The sequence below is a fragment of the Cyanistes caeruleus genome, chromosome 3, assembly GCF_971803275.1.
Source record: "Cyanistes caeruleus chromosome 3, bCyaCae1.hap1.1, whole genome shotgun sequence".
In the NCBI taxonomy this organism is placed as follows: domain Eukaryota; kingdom Metazoa; phylum Chordata; class Aves; order Passeriformes; family Paridae; genus Cyanistes; species Cyanistes caeruleus.
In genome coordinates this window covers 4,857,909-4,878,709 of record NC_141703.1, presented here as the reverse complement: position 1 = coordinate 4,878,709, position 20,801 = coordinate 4,857,909, and the positions used below count along the sequence as shown (strand labels likewise).

General features: G+C 43.8%; 1 protein-coding gene across 2 annotated transcripts in view; it reads right to left on the bottom strand.

Moving 5' to 3' along the window:
• UMODL1 (uromodulin like 1) overlaps positions 1-19,910 on the bottom strand; it is a 58,174-nt gene extending 38,264 nt beyond the window's left edge. Inside the window, exons 1-10 of one of the 2 annotated variants that reach the window (XM_086879562.1) lie at positions 19,006-19,910; positions 17,224-17,333; positions 15,754-15,951; positions 15,509-15,645; positions 10,472-10,714; positions 3,786-3,947; positions 3,247-3,353; positions 1,896-2,088; positions 920-1,060; positions 18-134 (exon numbers count right to left, since the gene is read on the bottom strand). In XM_086879562.1, the coding sequence (XP_086735688.1) occupies positions 18-134; positions 920-1,060; positions 1,896-2,088; positions 3,247-3,353; positions 3,786-3,947; positions 10,472-10,649 (898 nt within the window). In that variant the 5' untranslated portion in view covers positions 10,650-10,714; positions 15,509-15,645; positions 15,754-15,951; positions 17,224-17,333; positions 19,006-19,910. The remainder of the gene's footprint in view (positions 1-17; positions 135-919; positions 1,061-1,895; positions 2,089-3,246; positions 3,354-3,785; positions 3,948-10,471; positions 10,715-15,508; positions 15,646-15,753; positions 15,952-17,223; positions 17,334-19,005) is intronic. The other variant, XM_086879563.1, reaches the window with a different exon arrangement.
• Between the last annotated feature and the right edge of the window lie 891 nt (positions 19,911-20,801).

Here is a 20,801-nt window from a genome sequence, read left to right as displayed (position 1 = left end):
AATCCAAGGTTACTTACAGCACCCAACATCTGTAGATTGGTTGGTTATGGACAAGAGATTTGCTTTCCTTGTAAAGGGATAACTAGTGGCAGTGTTTACAGCATTTACTGAAATTGGAGTAGATGCTGCAATGCCTAGGGGAAGATCATATTGTCAAAGAGTTAAGAGTATTGCTAAGAAAGAAAATCCAAAATAATACCATTCATGTTTTCCACATGAAAAGCAGCAAGAGAAGTAATATAAATAGAAAATAAAAGTATTATCATATCACAAAAGCATAAAGTAATACATTATCTTAATTTTTGAGATTAAGGGATTGTAGAATTGTTTTCTCACTAAAGCATCAAATCTGCAAGCAGTTATTCATCTCATTATCTTAAAGCCTATTAGCAGGCCCGTTGATGTCTGTGGGCTGTAAGTATCTTTTGCTGAACTGGTACCACAAGGAATTATTTCAGCCAGTGCCAAACTGCTTGCAGCAGAGGGCTCAGCAGCTCAGAGTGGGCTCATACAACCACTGAGTCTGGGCTGCAGTCAAAACAGGAAAGAAGAGAATGGCAGAAATAATGCCATTAATTGTTTCTCAAGAGGCTGGAGATGTGCACTGAACAAAAGTGACTTGCTCTGAGAAGCTGCAGGGTCTGAAGTTTAAGGTTTTGGCAGGTGAATGAGGACAGCTGAGGGTGAAATAGAGGAAAGAGTGAGGGACTGTGAAATGAATACTCTGCATTTCCATCAGAAATAGGTAACATGTTTATGTGGAATAGGTAATAGGTAATGTTTATGTGGAATTTTGTCCCAACAGGAGGAGAAGGGGCACTCATGCTCCAGAAATTCCTGCAGGTGACTCCTGCAAAGGAGCACAATGTCCTGCAGAAGCATCCTCAGCACTTCCCAAGCTGAGACCAACATTTCTTACCTTCCTTCCTTGGGCTCAGCCAGTGAGGGATGACAGTGGCATGTTCATGCTGAGGGTGGCAGCTGTAATAACCCTCCAGGTTTACACAGCTGCTTTTCTCAGGGCAAGCATTGAATTCAGCATAGGAGCATTCATTGACATCTAGGAAGAACAAGACACTTTGCACAGGTACTGGGAGCAGCATCAAGACTGATCTGCACTGTGTGTAGACCAAGCTCTGGTTATGAGAAATAATCAGAAATCTGCAGTAATGCTCCAAGAGCCATTCTGGATGTTATCACCCCATCACTTTTTACCCCAATTCTTTGGAATTAGAGGACAGTTAGGGGCAGCTCCTGCTTACAGGAGCCTGTAGGATGCCATCCAAACCTGAGATGTCAGCACAGGGGGAAGGAGGACTACCCAGTGATTTCACTGAAAGCTGGACTGAGTAAACACAGAATAAGAAGCACTGATAATGGAGCTTATGCATGCATTTCAGGAGCGAAAATGTTCAGATAAGTGCAGAACAGTAAGTAGACTGATATAATTTAAAATTAATGTATTGGAATGTTTATGTAACATTTTAAAAGTATGTAGTAATATGCTACAGTAATTAAAAGACTATAAATATGACTTGTTTCATACAAGCTACTGGAAGTAACATGGCAACAGAATATATCTGCTCCCCAAGAAAACAGTTTTTCAAAGAGTCTGTTTAATAGTACTAATGATTGTGCTACAAATATGCACATATTTGCTCTTTCATCTGAAAAACTATGTTACTGGGGGAAAATAAATTTGAGGGTTCAGAAGTGTTCCCTTCCAAACTACTCACTCCAAAATAATCATTAACTCTCCATCCTATAACAGAAAGGTCAGGGCCTTGTTTGCAAAGTTTGCAAGATCCTCTGTGCAAAGTAATGGTTATATAAATGAGATCCCAAGCGAAGAGGGATGAAACCCCCTGAAATGTGACAGGATTACAATCAGTGACCTTGCACTTGTGTGTCAATCACTTCATACACTCGCTTCACCATGGCCTTCAGGGAGGAGGAAACCTCTGCCAGAGGAGCTGGCTGCTGCATTCCCAGGAGAAGCTGAGAGGCCACTGTCCCAGCGTAGATGTCCCCACGGTCACTCTGGATGTGGTGCACAGAGGCATTCAGGGGCTGCAGTGCTCCAGTGATCTGGAAAACAGGGCAGCAAACACTGGAGCACCTTGGTCATTTCCCAGCACATGAATTATGTAGTGGTTATTATCATAATCTGAGTGTAGGAAGAAATTCAGAAACCACGGCAAAGTGGTGCCGCTTGGGCTTGTGTTTATGGTGAGTTCTTATTTTCACATTTCACAACAGATTTATGGCACAGAAATGCCAAGCTGCAGGGCGTGTGGAGCTGATCTCAAAATGCTTTGGCAGAAGGAGTAACCCAGGAAGAGGTGGGAAAAGTCCTGCTTTGAAAAGTCTCAGTGGATTACAATATATTACACAGGCCACTGCAGTTTGGCTGCAATAAAACTGCCCAACACTTCTTTGAACAGCTAAATGGACTGCTGGCAAAGGGAATAGAAAGAAGAAGAGGAAAAGCAACAGACTCAGGATGAGGGGTGGGATTAAGAGCCACAGAGAGACCCCAGGCACACCAAGCCATCCCAGCTGAGAGTCAGGAATGAGAGAAGGGATCTGCTGGTGGGCTGAGCACTAAGGGTCCCTTGAACAGCTTCACCTCAACTCCCCATTTCTTGAGTGTTTGACTCCCACATAGCTTGTTTTAAACCAAAATGCCTTGGTGGATCCCTTGGTGGGTTCAGCCCCTCTGCTGCTACTACACAGCAACAGGACCAGGGTTTCTTGCTTTTTTAGGATATGAGAAGGGGAAATCAGATAGGAGGAAGGATTACACCCATGCTGTTATCATTTCTATTCTCCTGCCCACCACTGCCAGCAGATTATGGCAGATAGGTTTGTCTTGGAAAGGCTTAACTTAAAATTCTGTATCAGGAAATATCATGTTTTGAGGGGCTTGAAGTCTGGTCCCAGTCTGTCATAGGCCCAAAACTGAAGTGAGAGCTGGAGCAAGAACTGCTTAAGCAGGAAAACCCCCTTTATTTCAGTATGTCTCTAAATTGCCCTTGGAAGAGACCTGAAAATTTGCTAAAGAAGCTGATAAATCAATGTTACTTGAATTGCTTAAGGACTCAGCTGACATTCAGTAATCGGAAATACAGAAATAATCAGAAATTGGGCCAAAAAGCATCAATCTGGCAGAACAAAGGGTGAGCAAAGAGTGGCCCCTGAGGAACAGAATCATGGGCACAACGAGGGAGGAGTGTTTGTACATACCACAGAGTGCAAAAGGCGGGAGTGATTCAGAAGGTGGGGATCCACCCGGATTAATTCATTAAAATCCATTTTCACGAGCACTGTCACGTTGTACCAGAACATCCTCCCTGCAGCACAGGAAATAAACCAGCCAAGTCATCTGAGCTCTGGTGCTAGAGAAGGCGACAGAGCTTCAGGGAGGCTCTGAGGAAACAAAGCAAGATTTAACTTGGCAAATTGTGAGGGGCCCACGAGCAGCCACCAGCCAGGGCCTCGTTTGCCATATGCCACAGGCAGAGGAGCCAGCAGAGGAGAAGGAGCCAAGGAAGGAGCCAAGGAAGGAGCCAAGGGAGGTTTGCTGGACCCACAGCACCCACACACCACTCAGTGCTCACGGCTGCAAGCACTGGAGCTGAATATCCTGGAATCCATCCAAAGCAGATTCCCGTATTTGTTTCAGGAAGAGCTATGGTAACAGATTTCCTGCCCACTCCTACCCTCAGGAGGGAAAATTAAGGATATTTCTATTAGAAGCAGAGTTGAATTTATCAGTAACATACCCTCTGGCATGGGATCCACACAGCCTGCTCCTTTGGATGAGCTGCAGCATTTTTTCAGCCCTGGACATTCAGTATCGAACGTGCAAGGATAATCAAATGTTTCCATATCCTTCACTGGACAAATACCAGGTCTTGAGGCAAATACACTGGATCTATTGAGTGCTAAGTAAAAAAAACATTTCTGAGAACAAAAATACAGAAAGTTGTTTCCATAAAATTGTGATATTTAATTTATACCAAACACCTCCTCCTCATTTTACAAGCATGTCTGTTCTGAGTTTTTAATGGGAAGAAAACAGCAGCCTAAAATATCATTATTTCATTTCAAAGGTGTAAATATTCTCAGATATTTCTCTTGTCCATGAAATTTCTGTTGCAGAAATTTTGAATTTCTAACTTTCCATTAATAATTATGGATGGGCTCATAGTTAAGTTTCTAAATGTGGAGACACTGAAGCACCATGAAACAAAAAATGTTCCTGGTGTCAGCTGTGACTAATCCAAATAATATCTAATGATCAAAGAAAACAGGTACTGTGCAAGATAGAAATGAAGAACTTTCATTTAATATTTTTTGGCACAAATTTAACCTTAGTTGCACTAATTCTGTTCCAGCTGGCCACTCCCACTCCAGCCCATGCCAGAGAGGGCATCTGAGGCAGGAGGTTGCAGGAGACAGTGGTTCTGGATCAGTGCCAGCACAAAATCTCTTCTATGGAGGAAAAGAAAAGATATTTCCAAGCCCTATAAACTCACTTCTTTACCCACACTCTCAAACACAGCTCCAAGTAATGCTCAGCTCTGGTCTTTCTAAGCAACCTGAAAGAAATCTCTTTTCCGTCCATTTTTGATCCTTTACTGGGCAATTAAAGTCAGCCAGGAGAAAAATGGACCTGATTGCTGCAATAGAAACAGTTGTGGTGCAGGAAAACCACGTTTGACGTAATAAAGCCCATAGCAAGTGAAAGATCCACAGCAAACTATAAATCTATTATGAGCAGTTCTGTGGGTTTACAATTTCTGTTATGCCAAGGCCCTGGATGAGAGCAAATGTGAGGTTTCTGAGAAGCAGGAGGGGATATTGAATCTAGCACTTTTGGCCTCAGCAAAGTAAGTTTCTTAGCCAGGGAAATTGTCTTGGTTAACCAAGACTTAAACTGGATCTACAAAACTTGCTGCCACATGCACATTCCAGATCCCCCTCTCTCTGGGGCTGGCACTACAGGTGGTTCCCCCAAACAGGTCCTTTTCCTAGAAATATCCCTCTTGATTTCCAAAGCCACATTAAGGTGTGATACAGCCTTGGCTGCTCTTAGCTGAGTCTCACACACATTCCCTAATGATTGTTCCTTCTCAGCCTCCTGTGCAGGGAGCTGAGCAGCCCCTCACACTGCATTTTGCACAAACACAAACACCCTGTGTTAGAAAATTCCCTATTCACCCTGGTTTGAGCAGGTGGATCCTGGTCAGCTGGACCCAGGCATGGAAATTCCTCCAGCCCTGATATTCAGGTGCAGTTCAAGCAGGCTTGAGGTCCAAAGCAGGGGTTTTTTATCCCACCTGTGTCTCTTTATTTTTTTTGCTGTGTTTAACTGCAGTGTAAATGGTTTAATGAGTCACATGCAGTCTCAGAAAACACTATTGAATCCTGGCTGGGTGCCACAGCAGCCATTTATCCGAAATCAAAAGGTCATCGTTTTCGGATCAACGGAAACAGAGATGGATTCACTTCACATTTCTGCTTAATTGTACCAGATGCACTTTGAAAATTCAATTTGTGCCCTCCTCTTCAATCATGCTGGGGACAGTCCCCTTCCAAGCAAGCAGTGAGGAGCAAGCCAGCCAACTCCTCTGTCATTTGGATGAAGTACAGGCTTTTCTCCTCTTTTATTTCCACAAATGTATGGAAGCAGAACTGCAGCTTAGCAACCAAAGGTCACTTGCCAGCCTGCCTCTGGACAGCTGCTGGATCTGCCATCACTGCAGGATGGGGCAGGAGATTGATGCTGAGGGACAACATTAGCTCAGCCATAATCCCCTTCCTCTCCCTCCTTCCCTCTGGAAGGGATGGATTCTTCCAGAGGGTGTGGTGGACCCAGGGACCAGCACCCTGAATTTGTCTCAGGTATCAGAAGGTGGAGACAAATCTATGAAACTACAGAGAAAGCTCCTGGGAAAGTCTGTTCCAAAAGCAGGCTGACAGTTTTCATCACACAACTCTGGTTTGGGGGTCTTGGAGCGTTGGTAAGCTTTACTTGCTCAGGTGGACGTTTTCCATCCTGTTTGCCTCTCCAGGGGTTTAACTGAGATTTGTGCTGATCCAGAATCTGACAAATATTTAACACCCTTCCTGGCTGTTACTTTTGCTTTGGAGGGGAGAAGGCTGAGGGGGATGTGATCAAGGTTTACAAAATCCCAGAGTTGGGGGGCAAGGTGAAGGCGGAGCTGGTTTTCACCAGAGCCTGCAATGATAAAACAGGTGAAAGAACTCACTTCTTTACCCAAACAGGAGGGAACTTCTGCAGTTTGTCAGCACAGGGAGTGTGGAGACAGACAGCTTCAGTGGGTTCAAAAAGGGACAAGGCAATTCCCAGACAGGAGTCCCATGAATGGATGGGAATTTTGGCAGGGATGCCGATAATCCCATTTCTGCAGCTGCTGAGGGCACACAAGGGGCACAAACTGCAGGGCAGCCAGAGCCACCTGCTTCTGGAGGAAGTCCCACAGGACAATCTGGCACCTTCCCACCCCAGGCTGATGCTGCAGTGCTGCCCAAATGTGACACCACTGTCCCCTGGCTTTCCTGAGGCAGCCGAGCACAGGGACAGCAGTGCCCCAGCTCCTGCTGCTCTGGTTACAGTCAGCATGGGAACATCTGCATGGCAGCTCTGGGAACATCTGCATGCCAGCTCTGGGAACATCTGCATGCCAGCTCTGGAAACATCTGCATGCCAGCTCTGGGAACATCTGCATGCCAGCTCTGGGAACATCTCCACGCCAGCTCTGGGAACATCTGCATGCCAGCTCTGGGAACATCTTCATGCCAGCTCTGGGAACATCTGCATGCCAGCTCTGGGAACATCTGCATGCCAGCTCTGCAAGGTCCCAGCCTGGCTGAGGAGCTCCTTGGACACCTACAATCAGCTTTTTCTTCACTTTGTAGCTGCTTTTCTGAAAACCTTTGGAAGCTGTGCACATAAGGCACAGTGATTAAAATCCTGATTTTAACATTGCACATCAAGTGCTCTCAAGAAACTCCACAATTAAAGTTGTCTTGGGCCTTCTTATTTCAAGGTATTTTTGTACATGTGTGCTTAAAACCCAGCATTCACCATGTGCTGATGCACTCTCCCTCCCTAGCTGGGGATCAGGAAGGGTTAGATGGCAGATAAGGAGCTCTCTGGTTTCATCTTATGCTGGAAAGTGGGCAGCAAGCCAGTCACCAGGAGAAATAACCATCCCATCCATTCAGGCAGCTGGAAACAAGCCTGGAGAACCGGGTCCTATCTCTACCTAAAATACAAGATGCTGGGAGAAGTTTTGTGTGGTGAAACAACCTTTCAGAGCAGTGGATTTCACAGGCCCATGAGCTTGACCTGCAGCCCTGTGCCCCAACCATACAAGTTATTTAAAAGCAGCACTAAGCACCATGGAAATCAGAATAAATTTATGAAAAAATTAAAGCTGCACCCAAGGTGTCTGAAAGCAGGTCTGAAACCGACAGAGAATGGTTTGATCACAGATTTTCTGCAGCTCAGTTGCCCATCTGTGAAAGACACAGGAGCTCCCTTGCTTCCTACAGCCTTTGTGAGGACAAATTGCTGCCTGTGAATCCCCCAGGATTCACCTAAAAGGTGATAAATAATTCTCTGCTCAGTGAGAGGCTGAGCAGAGCACTGAATGTGGAGGTCAGGATGGGACACTCTGGGGAGCTCCATCATCCCTGGGCACTGGGAAATGTGGGAAACTGGGGCACTGCAGAACTGGATCAGGTAATTAAAAGAGTTCACTGATTTGCATGCATGGGCAAAAAGAGAGAAAACAAAGGTTGTTTTATTTAATTCTACCTTAAGAATGAATTCCAGCGCTTCCTAACTTTTAGATATTTAACTTTCCAGCTGTTATTTAAAAATGTCAAAGTCATTTGTGTGTGTACCTGTAACCCCATCCCAATGGAAAGAGAACTAGTGAGAACTACCAGAGCAACTTGACCAGTGATCTAGACATTTTTTTCCCCAAGAGCAAAGAAATAATAAAAGCAGGGCCTGCCATATCCCAGGCAGGGGTAAATGTTTCCTTCTAGGATGAGAAGGTGAGGAGTGGCCAGGAACAGGCTGCTGTGGAAAGTCATGGAGACCTTTCCATTCCTGGCAGGATGGAGAGCATGCCAGCATGGATAACGTCAAGAAGAAAATAACAGTAGTTCAGCAGCGTGCTGTGCAGTAATTTCTGCAGTTCCAGTTTCTCTTCTCATCATTTATTTAAGACTGTGTCTAGACAGTGCATTACCATTCACAGAATTTATGACTAATGCCCTGAAAAGCAAAGATACCAGAATAATGTAAACAAGGAAATCACCTAGAAGCCATACAATAAATGGTTTTAAACATTCCCAAATTAACTTTGACAGGAAAAAGTGTCAGGGTGACCACAGTATTTAATGGACAATCTTGTCCAGAGTGCCCATCAACAACATGGGAAGAGCAGGGTAGAAATTCTACAGCTAAGCTTTACAAGAGATTTACAGATTTGTTCATGTTAGATGAAACAGAATCATCAACAGCTCTCAAGCCTAAAATATCCCTAGAGATGCTTTTAAGAGACAGAATTGTACTGGGAGAAAAATATTTCAAGTGTTACCAGGAAGCCTTTTTTTTTCCCCACGCAAGAAGATGGTCTTGATGTTCAGAGGTTCAGAAACACTTGAATTTCTTGTGCAAACAGTGGCAACCACGGTGACTTTTCCACATTTGGCTGGCACAGCTCTTCCCTTGTACTACAGAATTAAAAAGCTGTTTTCTCTGATTGGTTCTCAGTCTTGCCATTTGATACTTGCAGGCACACATGTATGCACATGTCTGTATATCCAAAAGACTTCACTGAGGTAACTTTTCAACCATAATTAGCTGCACTGGAGATTTTACCCCAGCATGGAACCGATGCTTGGAAAATAAAGATGATCAGCAGCAGGTCCTCTGCCTGTCTGACAGTTCTGCTTGGGCACACAGAAACCTGCAGCTCAAATTCTGCTTTGCTGGGACTCCACAACAGCCATGGAGCCAAACATCAGCAGGACACAGTAAATTAGGAATTACACTTTAATTTCTCTTCTCTAGCAAATCATTACAGGAACAAGTAAAACACATGGACAATTTTTGTGTTCCCATCCTTCTGTTAAAATCCTGCTAGACACAATATTCTGCCTGTGACTGTGAGGAAAATGGCTAAGAGAAAAAAAGAAAAACATTTGGAAGGTTTTTTTCCACTGCTCTGAAGCAACTTAAATGTGGGATGAAGACATTGTTCTTGACAGATCCCATGACAGGACATATGGCTCATCCCCCCTCAAGTCACGTTATATGATCCGGTGCAGGAGCAGGTTTGGGGACATTCCCACAGATCTGAGTCACCCAAGTCTTATGACCCAAAACAAGGGCCAGGGCTGCAACAGGACCTTTCCTTTCAATCTGCTGTTCCTGTGTGTGCTTATGTAAATGCCCAGGTCCATACTGACAAGTGGAAATAGAGAAAATGCAATGTCATGCTGAAACAGGAGACAAAACTATGTCCTGCAGAACTTTTCCGTATGACAGAACAGTTCAATGCTGGTTTAGATAATTCAAGATGCCTGCTCAGCTTAAAAGCATCTAAATTTATCCACTGGAAAAAGAAAGTTCTTTTTCCCCAAGGAATCCCATCCATCCATGTCTCAAGCTCTAATAAAAATGGGAATTTCTGACTGACAGCTGCAAACCCTGATGTGGGAAGGGGAAGAAGCTTCCATCTTGACACAAAGGTGATTAAATTTTCCTGAGCAGAGTCTTATTAACACTCAGATCAGATCCACCAAAAAGTTCACCAGTTCTCAGACCTCCCATATAGTCATAGGTAACCAAGGAAGTCCTAAGAAAATGGGTCCTAGCGTAGTTTTGGTTGGAAAGCATCTGGCATCGAGTTGTCCTGAAGCCACAGGTTGTTTTAAATTTGAACCAAAAATGGGTTTGCATTCTGGAAACAGACCCTGCTCCACATCAGAGGAGATGTTATCCCAAGTGCATCCTGAATTACTTTTGAGGAGAAAGCTCCTGGTGCAAATGCAGGCAGGCTCAGAGCAGACACTGCACCAGACAGTGAATTACTGCTCTTGGCCAGGGGTATTGGCCTGAACTCGGACAGGTAATGAGCCCTTGGAGGGCTAACAAGCAGCTGCCTTCCTCAGGCTCCCCTGGAAGTTTAGTAAACTTGTGACTAGAGGTGGCAAAAAGCAAGAATCAAGAGCTTTAATGTGCTGTGTCTACTCCTTGCTGTGTTGGACAAAGTTAAGTGTACATTATTTTAAAGTCATTTATTTCAGTTAATAGGAGCCCATGGCCCAGAACTGAATTAAGCCTTTACACATCTCAGCTGAAGTGAATCTTCTTCCATAAGAAGCATTTATTTCATCTCTTAATCTGACTAAAACTTACCTAGAGAGCAGTAGAGTCCAACTTGTTCATATCCTTCGCAGCAATCTGTGAGAGTGATGGTTTCAGGGACTTCAAGGCTGTGAAACTGTGTTCTGTGGTGTGTCTGGGGACACACCATCCATGGGATCCACCCTCCACAGGGTGTGTTCTTCTCATAGGACTTTTGGTATGTGACCATTTTTAACACACTTTTGGTCAGGGTGTAGTTGCACAGGTGGTACCCCAGCAAAGAGAGGCCTTTTTCTAGGAAACAGAAACAGGAAAGAAAGGGATCAGCATTAAATTGTCACCACAGAGCAGAAACTCCCTGCAGTATCCAGTGAAACACAGAGTTAAAAGAAAGCAGTGACAGAACCAACACAGATGAATGATTCCCAGGAAGTCTGATGTTGGGAAGAACATTTCTTCAAAAAACAGACACAAGAAAGAATTGGTAGTGACTGCTTGTCACAGGCATCACTTTGGTCATGAAAAGATGAAGACTGGCAGAAAATTCAAAGAGTTCTTGGTGCCTTCAGGTGTGAGGCAGAAAAAGGGCAATTTAACTCAAGCTAATAATAAGGAAATTTACATATGTTAATATAAATTAAGAGTAGAACACAATAGGCACTTCCAGGGCAGAGTCATCCCAGTAGTTTAAAAGCCCACTCCAGCCTCCTGCTGCCAAAGCCTTCATCACTCTCCACTGACTATAAAGGGAACAAAGGGTGAGGAGCTCATGGGCAGATGAGTCACAGTAGATGTCTGGAATAAGACATCCTTCAGACATCACCCTAGGCTGAAACTGGGTACTCATACATCACTGGGAAGCACTTCCAGGTAGCTGACACAAAAGGTATTCCTGGAGATCCTGCGCTGCCTCTCTGCATTTGGAGCAGACCTTGTTGATCACACCACTGGAAACCTGCAGTGGTTCACTGACTTTGAGTATAAACAAAGTCAGTGATAAGGTCATTAACTGCATCATTTCACACAGGTCTGGGGATGGGACTCAACTTCCAGAGTTCTGAGACCATTTCTGACGAGGAGTGAACTCGTGACGTGCTTTACTTAAAACTGAAATACTTCAGCAGGGAAAAAACCCCAACATCAAACAACACAAAGAAACCCCAGCAACAGCAACAAAGGCAGCTGGAGTTTAAGAATTAGCAGTAGGCAACCTACAGTCTTGTCACAGACATCAGGCTGGCTCCTAATGAGATGTTATAGAAGCCAGAGGGGCTGAGTCACCCTGTGTCCCGTTTGGGCAACAGATCGGATGGAATTGAAATGCCTCTATCATCCTCTAGCCAAAGCAGAAGGAAATTTAATAAGGAGAAATATGAATTAGCTGCAGAGATTCAAATATAGAAGGATTTTTTTTTTCTTTTCTGAGAACTCTGAGGGCACCAGGATCAGCCAACAGGCAGGCTGAAGCCAACACAATATACACAACAGGCATACAGTTAAAACATTTCCAGCTTATCCTATTTGTACAACTTATCTCCTTCCTCAAAACATGAAACATGTTTAAAGCAATTCATGAAGAAAAAAAAAAAAAAAAGAATAAGAATTGTCAGGCTTTCAGGAATCCTGTGCTTTTATCACATTTAGATTCCAGCTAAACAAAAGACATTGGTGCAATTTGAGCAGGACTGGGAAAAGAGCTTTGGAGTGGAGGATCCATTTATAGTGCAGAGACAGTCCAGAAGAAAACATGGAACAGTCTTGGTGTTTAGATGTGGCCTCTGGAAGTGCAGCCCTGCTCTGCCTCACTCAGCTGTGCCTTCCTCCTGCAGCAGAAGGCAGAGCTGATGCTGGGTTGAGCTCCAGAGAGTCCAAGTGAGAGCCAGAGAGCTCCAGCAGCATCCAGGGAATCTGTGCTGCTGCTTGGAGCAGGTCAGCAGGAAAATACTGCCAGGAAACCCCACTCCCTGCTTCTTCCTCCTGGCCAGCCTCCAGCAGGGCACCTCTGTGCCCCTCCCTGAAGGGACAGCAGCTCAGAGGTCCACTGGAAAAAGAAATGATGTGAGAGCTCTCCACATCCCTGGCTGGCACCAGGGCTGCTCTTGGTCCCTAAGCAGGGAGTGGAAGGAGGTGGTCAAGAGGGACAGGAAGACACCCAGCCTAGCTCAAAGCCTGGCTCAAAGCCTAGCTCAAAGCCTGGCTCAAAGCCTGGCTCAAAGCCTGGCTCAAAGCCTGGCTCAAGCCCAGACTCTGCCTGAGGCAGGAGAGGATCCCAAAGGCTGGGATGGAGCTCTGACCAGGACATGGAAGGAGTGAGCCAGAGAAAGCAAGGTGACCTCTCCCTCTGGCTAACTTTAGGATAACTCTCTGGGAGAATGGAAAAGGAAAACAAATGTGTGTTCCGGAGCAGGAATCGGAGATCAAGGGCTGCTTTTTATTCAGTGTGTTTGAACCATTAACACCTCACACGAGGCACAAGTGCCTGACATGAAGCAGGCAGCTGTTATTGCATTTTGGAAAGCATTCCCTTGCCATGTGTTAAGACTGCTTCAGGAATACCTTTCTCCACAAATGCTTCCAGGCATGTAGGTGTGGGGGGAAAAATAATAAAATCTTACTTCAGCTTTTGTTTTGTTTTGGTTTTTTTTGCTTTGGTTTGGTTTTTTTTGTTTTGTTTTGTTTTTTTAATTAGTTTGTAACTTGAATGGCTAAATAACCAGAGTGGAACAGAATTAATACCTAAATAATTCTGGTTATAGCCTTTCCCTGGAGAAAGTGCACAAACATCTGTTGTGACCATGGAAGGAGACAGGAGCAGGAAAATACTGTTCTATGAAAAAGAGAAAGAGAAACTCCTGTATTAAGGAATCCAGCTGTTATAGTATAAAATCACATTAGAGGGGAGTAGGGCAGGTAAGAAGCAAGAGCTCAGCCTTGTTCCTCATCCCTATGACCCCTCTTTTTCTCCAGAGCTCACAGAAAGCCTGGCAAGAGCAAGGCAGGGACTGGAAGGGAAAAACTGAGTAAGGAGAGCACTGAGGATTCGTGTTGTCCATGCAGAGCTGAGGCTGCAGCCAGGACGTAGCACTGGAAAGCTAAAAATTCCAGAGTCAGCTGGCTCAGTCTCTACAGCAATGTGCAACATAAATACAGGTATGAAACTAAGATGGTGTAGAATTAGACACAGTTTATAATTGGAAGCTACAGCTGTCAGAGCAGATATGAAGTCATATTTCGTACTTAAACAGTGATACTAGGTACATATATATAACTATATATACACACAAAGTATAGAATGAGGCTGCCAAAGCCTAAAGAGCTCTGAGAAAAGGCTGTGGTGGTACAAAATGATGCCCTCAGTGCAAGAAGTTGGACTGAAGGTGTCAGGGACAGGTGCAGTACCACCAAGCTTTTCCCCATCCATCACTTCCATACTGTTCTAAACAACCTTTGACACTCACAGAGCTCAATTATTTTGCTGACAGCAGTTTTGCTGCTGAGCAATGTGGCTTGGATCAATTTGGGCTCTTTAGCAAATTGGCTTTCTGTTCTCATTACTCCCATCTATGGGATTATGGCACAATCAAATGGAATTAAAATGCACTGGCTGTTGTTTTCAGCGACTCAAAGCTGAAGTCAATGGCACAGCAGAAGGCAGTCACCTGCCATTAGTATGGGAATGTTACACCTATCATTTCTGGATTTTAGGATTTTATCTCAGAAACCACCAGCTTTCAGCAGCATCAGGGAAAATATCAATTTTTTTAATTTTAAGAAAGAGCATTAACAATTAATGCAAACCCTTTATTAACAGAAACAAACACTGAGAGGAAAGCCTGTGAGCAAAGGCTGCACAGGAAAAAGCTCCTTGAAACTCAAGGTTAAGCCTAGATCAGAACTGAGAGCATGACCAAAAAAACATCAATAAAGAATACTTCATAGCATTTATGTCACAGACAAAGCTGCAGTTCTGGAAATTTCACTACTCAGGTGGCTCAGGAGCCACTGTGAGCTGGGATCTGCAAAATCTTTTCTCACTGGAGAGCAGTAAGACTGAAAGGCAAGTGCCAAAACCTCAAAAACCAACGGTTGGAACAGGATGGAGGGCAGATTCAAGCTCATTTTTGAAATGCAAACACTCCAAAACATTTAAAAAATGAATCATAAACTCAATTTTCCTACAAATTCCAAATTTTAAAGTCAACACCATTTATTTTAAGTGGCACTAGGATGGGAGTTCTATTGACCCTAATCTCTGCAAACCTCTTTTCAGCTGTGGCTTTGACAGAATAACAGAAAAGTCTGCAAGGCTCTAAGAAACGTGGTTTATATTTAACTGAGACTCACAAAACCACTTAAGTAGAAAAAAAAACAATGAAGAGCAGTCAAAAATCATGATATTTTCTCATCTAAATGAATCAAACCAGAAATGAAGAGTAAATTAAGGGTTCATTTAGCAGTTACAGTTGGGTTAGGGTTTTTCAAAATTACAGTCCATACCACAGATGAAATTTTAAGCTTGTCTTCTACAGCTTCATTTTATGCATCCCTGGGAATTTGCCAGGCACATTACTACATCATTTCCTGCTAAAGCTTATTTTAAAGACAATTTTCATAAAAATTTGCACAATACTGAAGACAAAGCAGAAACATTCCTCGTTTATTTCTGGCACAAAGGAAATGACAAGGATTTTGCCTGGGGATGAAAGGCTGGGGACAAAGGTTGCGTTTTTGCTTGGTTAGATTTTCTCTGTTCAATTATCGACAGAGGATTCTTAAATGGTCACTGGGACATTGCCAGTTCTCCAGAGAATGGCTGCCTTGGCTGGTTTATTTCAAAGAATTATCTCTCCAGCATCCAAACTAAGCTGTCCTCTGGCCAGACTTGCATCACTCACCTGTAGTGTCATCTCCTCTTCCCTGCTGTGAGGCTGCCCAGAGGATGAGAACAGAAATAAGAGTGATCCTGGCCATCAGAGGGCCCATCCTGGATAAACCTTCCTTATCCCTTTGTTTCCAAGGTGGCAGAGCTTGGCTGTCCTTACACCTTGGCTCTTGGATTAGGGGAAAAGGTGCTCTGGGTTTTTTTACCTTTTGCAGGGAGGTGATAACTGCTGGCAACAGAAACAAAGATGCTCCGCTGGGAATTTTGCTGCTTCTCTCTCCTTCGTGCTCTCTCCAGGGGATCTTGCCTCTTCTGCCTGTTCAGCTTGGCTCCTCTGGCCTGACTTTGAGAAAAAGCCATTTTAAAACTGCTGGTTTACCCCCTGTTTATCCTTCAGAGTGCTTATTCCCTCTCACACCTTAAGCACTCAACTTCTGGGAGCCAGACTCACCTCAAATATCAGGTATAAACATCTTGAATTCAGTTCCTGTCTACACATCAGGTGGTACTGCTTTGAAGGTCTTTAATCCTGAACCTTGAAAGCAGACTAAGAGTAAAAGCAAATACCTGTGTGAATGTTTATTCCTGAGTTGAAGCTGTTTGTCCAGTTGCTGTCCCTGTGCTCATTTCACTGCAATTCCAACATTCCCTAAGCCAGAGCAATGCCAGAAAATCAAGAACCTTGTTAAGCAGAGCTGAAAAACCAAATTTTTTTATTTTTTTTTCCCATTGTCTTACTAATCAAGGCACATTCCCAAGATAGATGAGCCTCCAGCTTTACAACACATGACAATAACTTGAGTGCAATGTCACTTGGCTCAGGCAAAGACAAGGAGTGAACACGGGATGATATTTTATGAGGAGCTGACACTAAAGGATGGAAAATCACAGGTACAGCTCTTGGAGCTGAGGCAATATGTTCAGAGAAGCACTTAAATACATATCACAGTGTTGCAGACAATTTCATGTGGATGGAAGGGATCTGGAACCACAGACCCTCTCATTTGGCTATGTTCAGGTAGCAGAGATGGGGCCTTGTGTAGCATTGTGGCACTTGTGAGCTGTTCTGGCTCAGAAAATCAAATATCAGGCTTATCAAGGGGAAAAGAAAATTAAAAGGAGAAAAAACAAAGGAAAATTAAAGCATGCCCAGGAAAAAGAAAAAAAAAAATCAGTATTGTAGAATGCTTTAAAAAAAAATTTTAAAAGAAAAAAATAATTGATGTGGAAACATTTCTGCTCCAAGGAGATTGATCATCTTAGCACCAGAATGTCCTTCCAGGCTGTATCTATCCACAGATGCACCACTTACATCTCCTGTCAGGAAGGCAACAAGAAGCCCATGGCTGTAACTGGGCAGAGGATGCCATCTGACTTTAAAACCCCACTAATAAATAAATAATCATAAGAAAGAGGACTTAAGTCAATGAAATTCAATGTTCAAATACAAATATTTCTCTTCATGATCTATATATCTATATATCTATATATATATATAGATATATATATATATTTATATATTTATATATTTAACTATCTAAATTTTCAGGAAAAAAGGTCTTGGTTGAATTTTTTTGTCTTGCACTTACAAAAAACAGATCTTTAGCCCTTAGAAATTTCTGGCTCCCTCCTATAAAGAAGTATGTGTCTTGTCCAATTTCAAATACAGGTAATGCCAGACTGACATGTGAATTGGATTCCATCTGAGTTGGAATTCCATTGCAGTAGTAAATTAAATGGTTCCTAAATACAGAATGTGCAGAACACCCTTTTGGAATAAAAATTTGGGAAAAGTCAGTGAATGGTTAATCCAAACAAGAAATGGATACAGAAATAATGTGTATTTCATTATTTACCACACAATTTACAAATTCTTTGAGGTTCTGATTTATATCAGCATTATTTCTTCAGTTAGGCTCACAGCAATTTACTTTGTAGCAATGCAGACACTGGAAAAGACCACTCAGGCAATTAAGGATGCATCCTGTGTCCTGTCCAGCTCTTTTCATGTCTTTCAGCCACATTCTTGTCCTGTATTAATTGCAGCAAGTTTAAGATTTTGTCCTGCATCCCCTGCAGCAGCCCATGCTCTTCCTACTACTGTCATGAGTTGCACTGGCTCAGCACAAGCCAACACAGTTTCCTGCAGGGAAACTACAGACTGATCAATATTTTGGATACCTGAACATCTGTACATGCATGGATTGACAGCAGATTGCTACAGTTTTAGTTACCATCATTGTATTTCACAGATAATTTTTTTGGCTTTTCTCCCTTATCCCTTTTAAGTGTTCTCTGTTTCCCAGGGAACAAGTGACAGAACAAGGAGAAATGGCCTCAGGATGTGCCAGGGGAGGTTCAGGTTGGACATCAGGAAGAATTTCTTCACTGGGAGAGTTGTCAGCATTGGCAGGGGCTGCCCAGGGAGTGCCCATCCCTGGAGGTGCCCAGGGAAGGGCTGGACGTGGCACTCAGGGCTCTGGGCTGGGTGATGAGGTGGGGATCAGTCAAAAGTTGGACTTGATGATCATGGAGGTCTTTACCAGCCTAAATGATTCTGTGATTCAGTATTAGGACTCCAGCAGAAGATTTTCCCACTCTCTCTTTGGTGGTGAGGAAGGGAAAAGGAGATGTTCAGAATAAAAGCCCTGGCTGTGGAGCTGGAAGTGAGCTGGACTCCAGCCTGCAAGGAGCTCATCCCAGTTCTCCTGGCACAGTCTTCTGGAGCTGATCAGTTCTCCCAGCTCTGATGTTTATACTTTCTGCAGTTACATTTCTAATGTCAATACTGATCTAAAGTTTGCCATTTATACAAGGAAGGGCTAAAAGCCACATCAAAATCCATTTGTGGGTAGTGTTACAGGATCGAGAAGCAGATTTTTAGAGATGGGATTTGACTCTCCTAGGCTGTACTATCAGTAATTGAAATATTGTGGCTGACAGCAAGCTTTCTCATCATACTTTTTCGGCATTTATTGCTCTTGACAGATTCACTTCTGATTTAATTAGTCACTTAGAAGATCCTGATCTTCTCTAGGCAAGGGGTTTGACACAGAAAGGTCATTGCTGGAACTTTTTTTGGTATTATTTTGTCTATAAAGCAATCATTATTTCAGATGCAGAAAATGGTCATGACATTTCAAGACAGGCTGATATGCACAAGGGGAACAGGACTTTGGGCTCATTGGGAATTATATTTGAGGAATATATCATTGGGGAATATAACAAGAACTGCTCTGTGCTTCAGAAGCCAGCACATCTTCCTGTAGATGAGTAGGACCTAAAGCTTGAGAACTATTAAACCATTTAATCCAGAATCATGGAATCACAGAATGGCTTGGGCTGCAGGTTCATCCTGTCTTGGGCAGGGACACCTTCCACTATCCCAGGTTGCTCCAAGTCTCATCCATCCTGGCCTTGAACACTGCCAGGGGTCCAGGGGCATCCACAACTTCTCTGGGCAACCTGTGCCAGCACCTCACCACCCTCACAGTAAAGGATTTCTTCTATATATCTAATTTAAACCTGCCCTCCTTCAGTTTAAAAATATCCCCCAACATTGCCCCTTTTCTCCTCACTATTTGGCCATTAGAAAATTATATCTCTTTCCTTCTTATATGCCCCCTTTTGTCACTGAAAAGTGCCCTAAGTTCTCCCCAAAGCCTTCTTTCCTCCAGGATGAGCAACCCCAGCTCTCTCAGACCTTCTTCACAGCAGAGGTGTTCCAGCCTTCTGATCACCTTCATGATCTCTGGCTACACCCTGAAGGGTTCCCATCCTTCTTATGGGGTGCACCTCCAGCTGGATGCAGCATTCCAGGTGGGTCTCAGAAGGGCAGGGAAGAGGGGCAGAACCACCTCCCTCAACCTTCTGGCCACTCAAAAACCTCTCAAAATCAGCTGTAAATGCTCAGAGACCTCACCAGGCCCACACCATCAGGTTTCATCCTGATTACAGCCTGTCAGTCTGAGAAATTCCAGGCTGTGGCCACAGCAGAGTGTGGGGATGGATGGAGTCCATTCACCAGTCCTGAAGATCTCACAGTGGAAAGAACAAATCCAGGGCAGAAAGGCAAAGGGAAAACCATGCTGCCAGTGAAGGTGACAAGAAGTTCAGATGAGACCTGATTTCCATTTGATTTCTTCACCATGACTGTATTTTCTGCTGCCCAGTGAATTTCGTCTCACCATCAGGGCAGTCTTAAAACTGCTCCTGCTGTGGCATTTCAGATGTTTAGCAAGGGTTGTGCTCAAGCCAGTCTTTCCCTTAGAGGGGCAGTACTAAGGTTTCTTCCCTCTTCTACATTCCTAAACTTCACAAAAACCACAGAAACTTAATTGTCTTTGAGCCTGCAGCTGATCTGTCAAAACTGGCTTAAATCAATCAGCAAAGCCAATGGTTCTTTGAAGAGATGAACACGCTGACTTAGCCAGAAATAACCTTTTTGCAGCCAAATACAAAAAAAAACAAGTAATTCCTGCCATCAGGATATAAACTTATCCCTACTTCTGAAAATGAACACATACAAAGAACACCTTAATGTCTAGCCCCCACAGAGAAAAGAATTTCTCAGGAACTACTCATCTCTCAGAGTCAAAGTGCTTATCTGTGATTCCAGGGACTTGAATTCCCTGCCACTGCCACGGAGCTCTTGGTCTGTGTGAAGTCATAGAGGTCAAATTTGCCCCTGCAAGGAAGCCATGGGGATGGGAGGGGGCAGAAATCCCAGTATTTCAGACCTTTTAAGAGTCACAGCTGCAATACTATACATATGTTTTCGTTTATGTTACCTGAGAAGAAAGTGGAAGAGAACAAGTACAGTTTTGCCAGCATATTTTAGGTCTGTGTTAGGATGGACACAGCTAAACTGGCCAGTTTTTGAGGGGGTCATTTTTTCCCTGAGCTTCAGGCATTCAAAGAGTGGAAGAGTAGCACTTGGGTTTTTCACTGTTGCGTTTCAAAGCATTAAAATGAAGGGACATACACAAATGACAGTAAAAAAAAAATTCCCTGGCAGCCCTAGGAGCTCATTAAGTGAACTGTGCAGGCAGAACAGTCCCTGACAGTACCCAGTGATTCGTTCTGTCTCACCACCAAACCTTCCTCAGGAAAACCTTTGGGTTTTGTTGGTTTGGGGGTTTTTTTGGGTTTTTTTTTTTTCCCTGAACACACACAAACTGTTTCAAAGTGACTCATGAGGAAAAAGTTCTTATTGGTAACAGGAGGAAAAAACATGAGTCAGGCAGAGGTCATGCTGAACCTCTGACAGAGGAGCTTGTGCAATCCCAGCACAGGGAAGCTCTTGTTCCCTCCAGTGCTTCCAGGGCAGGGTCCCATCCCCAGCACGAGCTGGACACCAGATGAGATTTGATCACACCTCATCCATGACTTAGCAGTGCTGCAGGGGAGTAAATCCCATCTGAGACATTACATAGCCTGCTTCTTGTCTTTAGCTCCAAGCCCAGGCGTTTTTGGGGGAAAGCAGCCTGGGAGGGGGAG